The sequence below is a fragment of the Rhincodon typus genome, chromosome 6 (genome assembly GCF_021869965.1).
Source record: "Rhincodon typus isolate 14 chromosome 6, sRhiTyp1.1, whole genome shotgun sequence".
Lineage (NCBI taxonomy): Eukaryota > Metazoa > Chordata > Chondrichthyes > Orectolobiformes > Rhincodontidae > Rhincodon > Rhincodon typus.
This window is the reverse complement of record NC_063337.1, coordinates 35,750,861-35,758,059: the sequence shown is the minus strand read 5'-3', so window position 1 is coordinate 35,758,059 and position 7,199 is coordinate 35,750,861. Positions and strand designations below refer to the sequence as shown.

General features: G+C 38.4%; 1 protein-coding gene across 1 annotated transcript in view; it reads right to left on the bottom strand.

Annotated features, from left to right (window-relative positions):
* Positions 1-7,199, bottom strand: part of mipepa (mitochondrial intermediate peptidase a) — a 49,405-nt gene that overhangs the window by 6,517 nt on the left and 35,689 nt on the right. Inside the window, exons 4-5 of the mRNA XM_048597935.1 lie at positions 5,402-5,488; positions 4,240-4,303 (exon numbers count right to left, since the gene is read on the bottom strand). Of these exons, the coding sequence (XP_048453892.1) occupies positions 4,240-4,303; positions 5,402-5,488 (151 nt within the window). The remainder of the gene's footprint in view (positions 1-4,239; positions 4,304-5,401; positions 5,489-7,199) is intronic.

Here is a 7,199-nt window from a genome sequence, read left to right as displayed (position 1 = left end):
GTCTAGGCCCGAAACGTCAGCGTTCCTGCTCCTCTGATGCTGCTTGGTCTGCTGTGTTCATCCAGCTCTACACCTTGTTATCTCAGATTCTCCAGCATCTGCAGTTTCTATCTCTTTACCAGGATGTTGCTGGGCATAGAAGGTGTGAATTATAAAGAAAGGTTGGATAGGCTGGGACTTTTTTCACTGGAGCACAGGATGTTGACAAGCAACCTGATAGAAGATTATCTATAACCCTTATTATTGTATAGAGTTAATGGTAGTTGTCTTTTCCCTAGGATGGGGGATTTCAAAACTATGGGGCACATTTTTAAGATGAGAGGAGAGATTTTTTTTAAACAGAGAGTAGTTCGTGTGTGGAATGAAACTTGTTGAGGAAGTAGTGGATGTGGTAACAATTACAATGTTTAAAAGACTTTTGGACAGATACACGAGTAGGAAAGATTCGGAGGGATATGGGCCAGGAGCAGGCAGGTGGGACTAGTTTAGTTTGGGATTATGTTCGGCATGGACTGGTGGGACCGAAGTGTCTGTTTCCGTCTTGTATGGCTCTATGACTTATAACAAAAACGTGGTAACAAAGACTGCTGAACTCTCATCCCCCCTTTTCCCCTCTGATCGTAATCTATTTTACCTTGTTTGTTTGGCTGTGTGCATGTAAGAAAGAATTTTTAAGGGAATCAGTGTTTTGGTTAATTGTGTTATAACTTTATAGTTGTAACAAGAATCTAATTATTTATAGTAATTAGTAATTCTTGTTCAGTATAGAAACGCAGTCCATACTTTCCAACAATCTGGGTCTAAAAATTAGGTAAATTGGGGAATTTTCCATATTTTTAAAATCCTTTAACTTTTTGAAGAGTCCAGGAATAACAGGGTTTGATTTCGAGCACAGTCCCCCAGTGATTCCTAACAACTAGCTAACAGCACCATAGGTATACATTCACCATGGAGACAGCAGTGCTGCATGAAATGGCACCTCACCACCATCTTATCAAGGGTAATTAAGAATGGGAAAGAAACATTGATTTTGTCAGCAACACCAACATTGCATGACTGAAGAAAACAGGTATTTTTGATTAGGTGTCAGAGGATATGTGAAGGCTGAATAATTATTAATGCAGATATGGATCCTCAAAAGCAGTTATCTAGTATTAGATTTTTTTTAAAACCAAAACTGAAACTCACAGCATAAATGTCATATAAGCTGAACAGCCACAAAAATTAATTAGGGATAGAGCACAAAATGTTGCAGTAAATTACTTTTAAGACCAGACTGGGATAATCGATAATGTTCTGCAAGGTTCAGTAATATGGCCACTGCCATTTTTGAGACACATAGCGCAACGTTAAAATCCACAGATGATAAAAAATGTTCAAACGTAGTAAAGAGCGAAGAGAGCAGTAATAGACTTTAAGATGACGAACACCCTGGTAGAATGGTTATAGACATGGCAGATGAAATTCAATGCAGTTGAATATGAAGAGATACATTTTGATGCAGAATTGAAAACAAGCAATACAAACTAAAATGGTACAATACTAACGGGTGCAAGAACAGATCTGGGAGTGTTTGTCCACAAATCTTCGAAGATGTTATAGGAAGGATATTATTAAGCTGGAGAGGGCTCAGAAGAGATTTGAGTTATAAAGAAAGGCTGGAGTGTAGGAGGTTGAGAGGCAACCTGATCGAAGTTTACAAAATAATGAGGGGTATAGAGAGTTAACGGTAATTGTCTTTTCCCAAGAATGCGGGATTTCAATACTTGTGGACATTTTTTTAAGCTGACAGGAGAGATTTAAAAAGGAAAGGGGAAAATTTTTTACTGAGGATGGTTCGCGTGTGGAATGAATTTCCTCAGGAAGTAGTGGACGTGGTAACAATTACAATGTTAAAAAGGCATTTAGATAGATACAGGAATAGGAAAGATTTGGGGGGATATGGCCAGGAGCAGGCAGGTGGGACTAGTTTAGTTTGGGATTATGCTCAGCATGGACTGGTTACTAAGGTTTTGGAGTAGATTTGTAGCTCGGGTTGTGGGTGTTGAGGTTGATTGGCTTGCCGAGCTGGTTTGTTGTTCTGCAGACGTTTCGTTACCGTGCTTGGTAACATCCTCAGTGCAGCCTCTGATGAAGTGTTCAAGGATAATGGATATCCAAAGAACTGGGTCAGGAGATGCCTACAGGAACAGCATCAGAAAGATTCTACACGCCCTGACACTCATCACACAACCCTACATCAGGAACACGTCAGAACTCACCACAAGACTTCCACGACCGCTTGGCATCAGAGTGGCACACAAACCCACATCAACCCTACGACAAGTGCTCACCCGAACTAAGACCCACTCCCCGCCATGGACAGGACCAATGTCATCTACAAGATCCCCTGCAGCGACTGCAAGAAACACTACATCGGACAAACAGGAACAAAACTAACAACAAGAGTACATGAACACCAACTGGCTACAAAAAGACACGACCAATACTCACTCATCTCAATCCACGTGGACAAGGAGAACCACAACTTCGACTGGGACAACACCAAGATCCTGGGACAGGCTAGGCAGAGACAACCACGAGAATTCCTGGAAGCATGCCACTCCACGAAGCAGGCTATTAATAAACACATTGAACTCGACCCCTTATACATTCCACTACGGAGGAAACCCGGAAGTGAGGCAATCCATCGCAACGGACCCCTGAGTTTGAAAGCCAGGCAGGAAAACACACCGACGCTTCATCAGAGACTGCACTGAGGAGGTTACCAAGAATGGTAACAAAACGTCTGCAGAACAACAAACCAGCTTGGCGAGCCAACCAACCTCAAATGGAGTGGTTAGACCGAAGGGTCTGTTTCCATGCTGTATGACTCTATGACAGACCATATTAACCGGGCAGACACAAAGCAAATGGAATTTTATGAATAAAGACATACAAAAGACAGAACACTGCAAAACCTACAACCTAACAAAAGCCACAAATCCTAAAACACTAGCTTGATTTTCAATGTAACATTGATGTCCAAATTGGAAACATGGTTTAAGAAGTGTGTAAAAACTTTGGAGTGGGTGCAGGATGGATTGACAAGAAATGGTTTCAGGGACGAGGGATAACAGTTACACAATAGACAGTTGCAAGTGGTGGTGTTCTTCTTGGAGTAAATAATGTTCAGAGAAAAAAAAACCAAAGAACTGCAGATGCTGAAAATCTGAAATTGTTGGAAAAACTCAGGAGGTCTGCCAGTGAGGTTAAGAGAAGATTTGAAAGAAGGATTTGAAATCACAAAAACAGTTTATATTTAGAATAAAATAGAGAAAATTATTCCAACAGATGAAGCGTCAGTAATCAGAAGACAGAGACTTTGGGTGATTGGCAAAAGAACCGGAAGTTCCTTTTCCATATATACGCAAGTGGTTAGGATTTCGAATGCACTGTCTGATGGTGTAGTGGTAACAGGTTCAATAGTAGCTTTCAAGATGAGCTTGGATTAAGACTTGGACAGAAAACAAAATACATGGTTATAGGGCAAGAGCCAGGGAAGTGGATTAACTCTTTGTTCCCTGAAAGAACTAGGTCAGGCAAAATAGCTTTCTGTGCTGCAGAACTGTATAATAATTCTCCAAGATCGTATGTTTAATAGACTCTCCTTCAGAAACCTGAAATAATAAAGAGAATCCCAGAGCTATAATCCCTATTACCTTTATGAGTTATTTTAACAGAATTTAGGATGTAATTAAGATGTTTTATGCCCTTGTTGAACGCTCTTCTATGTGTACAACTGCAAGGTACTTGCTGTGCACTTCTGTAGCGAAAAAAAATGTGCATTAAGTAAAAGTTTGACATTTTACAACAATGAAGTACTCTTAATTTCCAGGCTCTCAACCAACACTATAAAAGGGGCAGATTATCTTGTTAACACAATATGGAGCTGGAGGAACACAGCAGGTCAAGCAGCATCAGAGGAGTAGGAAAGTCGACATTCCAGGTCGGGACCCTTCTTCAGACTCTGACTCCAGCATCTGCAGTTCTTGCTATCTCCCAGATTATTTTGTTGTTATCAGAGTGTTATATGTAGTACATTGCTGTCATAAAGTCAGTTGCCAGATTTCCCACATTGACGTGTAGCCACTGTAAAAAGTACTTAAATCAACTAGAAAAGGTTTTCAGCACCTTTCACAAACTCAGGATATCTATTAGCGCAAATTCTCTGCGTTCCTGTTTTGTTTGAACTGTTACCTTTTCCTTATTCAGATGAATTCCGCTGATCTCAAAGTCAAACATAAACAACTCTGCCACTCTCCTGTGGAATGAAAAATCAAATAGTCTTGTTGTAGCTCAATTAAATGACAATTTTTAAACAGAGCTCAATTTTACAGTGTTATTTTTCAACTGGATAAAATTAAACATGTCAACTTTAGTTCAAAAAATTACTTGCACTAATATTTCAGAACTGTCATGACAAAGTATCAGGTTAAGAACATTCCATGGAGTACCTTAATCAAAAGGTCCAGTGTTACAGGTCCGAATGTCCAAATATCATAATTATCAGAAAACTGGGCTTTCCTATAATGGTCTGTGTATAAACTTAACGGAATATATTTTTAAAACTAACTTAAAATGGACAATTTGGCTAAATTCTATATTAGTATGTGGCTCTAGACTAGCAATTCATTTCACGCGATGGAAAGGAGGAAGACAGAACGGTAAGGGACTAGGGGAGGTGAAAAAAAGTGGCAGGGATGTGCGGGGGATGCAGGAGAGAAAAAGAGCAAGCGTGAGAAAAGGACAGAGAAAGAGGGGCGAGAGAGAGTACAAGAGGGAAAAGAGATGTATTTGCATCTTTCATTAATTAAGGAATCCAAAGCTGCACACAACATTCAGGGTGTAGTCTCACCAATACCTTGTATGACTGAAGGATAACATCTTTTAATTTTTCTCTCACGATAAAGGATAGTATCTCTCAAGCCTTCCCGATTACATGCGTACCAGCATACTTCCATGTTGTAATTCATACACCAGAACACCTAAATCCCTCTGCACCTGATAATTCTATAATTGTTCTCCATTTTAATGTTACTTTGCTTTTTCATTCTTCCTGTCAAAGTGAACAATTTCACATTTTACCACCTGCCAGATTTTTGCTCACTTACTAAGCCTATCTATACCTGTCTGCAATTTCCCTGCCTTTTTCACAATATACTTTCCTATTTGTCTTGTAAAGTATGAATGACTCCAAATGGATGTGTATCTACTAAAATAATCCAATGAGATATCTAGAGGCTACCACAATCCTTTCCTCATACTTTGAATTTCAGCTCTGTAACTTCATTTAGGTATAAAATGTGCGATCTTGTCAGATTGTGGGTAAAAGGGAATGGGAAAGAGAACATAAAAATACCTTGTATCTGGATCCAGTGAATCAATGGCTTCTTTATCATTCAATAGGTTTTTCAAACTATTACAAAGTTCAATATTAGTGTTCAATCTAAGAAGGAGGGAAAAGTAGCACACTGTGAATGTTGTATTATTTAGTGTACTGTATCAAAAATGCAGACAGAAAAATCACAAAATACATTCAATATTAGCATCAATCAATAGACAAACTTTAAACAGTGCCTACTTTAGTTAGCAGTGACTTGTTACATTTTAGGCCTGTACGCTGCATGAGTTGAACATGTTGTTGATGCAGATATTCATCAGACACTATTTTTAAAATCTGTTTGACTTGATTCTATTCCTGCAGAGTCAGTCCCTATGTTCTCCGTTGAAGTCACCATTGTGCTATGCACGGATAAATTTAGTGTTGGAATCAAAAGTGATACTTTACACCTTCAGTGAGAAATTGATCATATCGTCAGTACCTGAAGAACTTCCAACCAAAATTTGATAGTCTCATTAGTGGATCAACACTTCTTTCATAAGTAACATATTCTCCATTTCCATTGCTTGCAGAATACGAACTCCTCAATTGGTTTGGATACAATTGCTGCTGCAGCTCAGAAGTTTACAACAACTGTACTCTGTTAACAAATTGCTTCCTTTGCATACTGACTCCTTTCCGGAGAATCATATATAGTGAATCTGAATCTGCCTAATATTTTCCACCCATTGTTGGTGCTGGAATTAGGATTTAAATAATTGCAAAATTTATTCTGTAAAATGGCACAAAGAAGACAATGAACATCAGTGGCATCAACATGTGGAACAATTTAAGAATACAGGGCTGTCGATACTTCTAAATAAGGCAAGGATGACATTTTGTCCACTACAAGAGCGTTTGCAGAAAGCAAGCAATCATCAAATTGTCCAGCTGAGCAGACTGGTACAAGATCATTTGTCCCAATAAGTATATGTATCTTATGCCCAAAATCTATATTAATATTTATTACATTTGTACATTGTACGCATTTCAAAAACACTTCCATTGCAAACGTAACAAAAGGAGACATACATGTGCAGACTATGTCAGTTGGACATTAAAGGATTCAAATAGCCATGGAATTATTTAGATTGCCTATCACAAATCAATTTATTATGTAATCCATGCATTTACTTGAAAATGCACAAGGAGCTGAAATATTTGTTACTCTTCTAAGTAGCAATATAAGCGTTTCAAATATATTGGTGTCAATTTCCTACTGCAGCCTGTGGCAAACAATGAAGCTATTACATAATCATGAGAATATTTCATGCTATGATTAAAAAGCAGAGTTACTTTGTTCCCCAACAACTTAAAAAACACATGCTGATTTCTTATTGTCCACATGCATCAGTCACACTATTATTAACTTCTAAATGTCTAAAATAAGCAAATATGAAAAATTCCACAATACTATAATTAAATTTGTCCATTGGACTGCTCTTGTGCTTTTATACCTTTATTGATGCTTGTACCATTTATATGTGTCAGACTTTCCCAAATCATTTGTACTTGACATTGTTGACCAGTGCCATAACTGAATTGTGGAATTCAATGCAAAAGATGACAGCAATAAACATTTGCTCCTATTACATTGATCACCACATTTAAATAACACAAAAATAATATGAAGTGCAACACACATATGTAACTACTGGAATGAAAACATATTAGCAAAGGAGGGCAAGACAGCAAAGATTTCCCAACTGGGGAATGACAAGGTGCGGGTGATGGTGGGGAGCAGTGTGAGAACAGACAAGGAAGATCAAGAGCCACA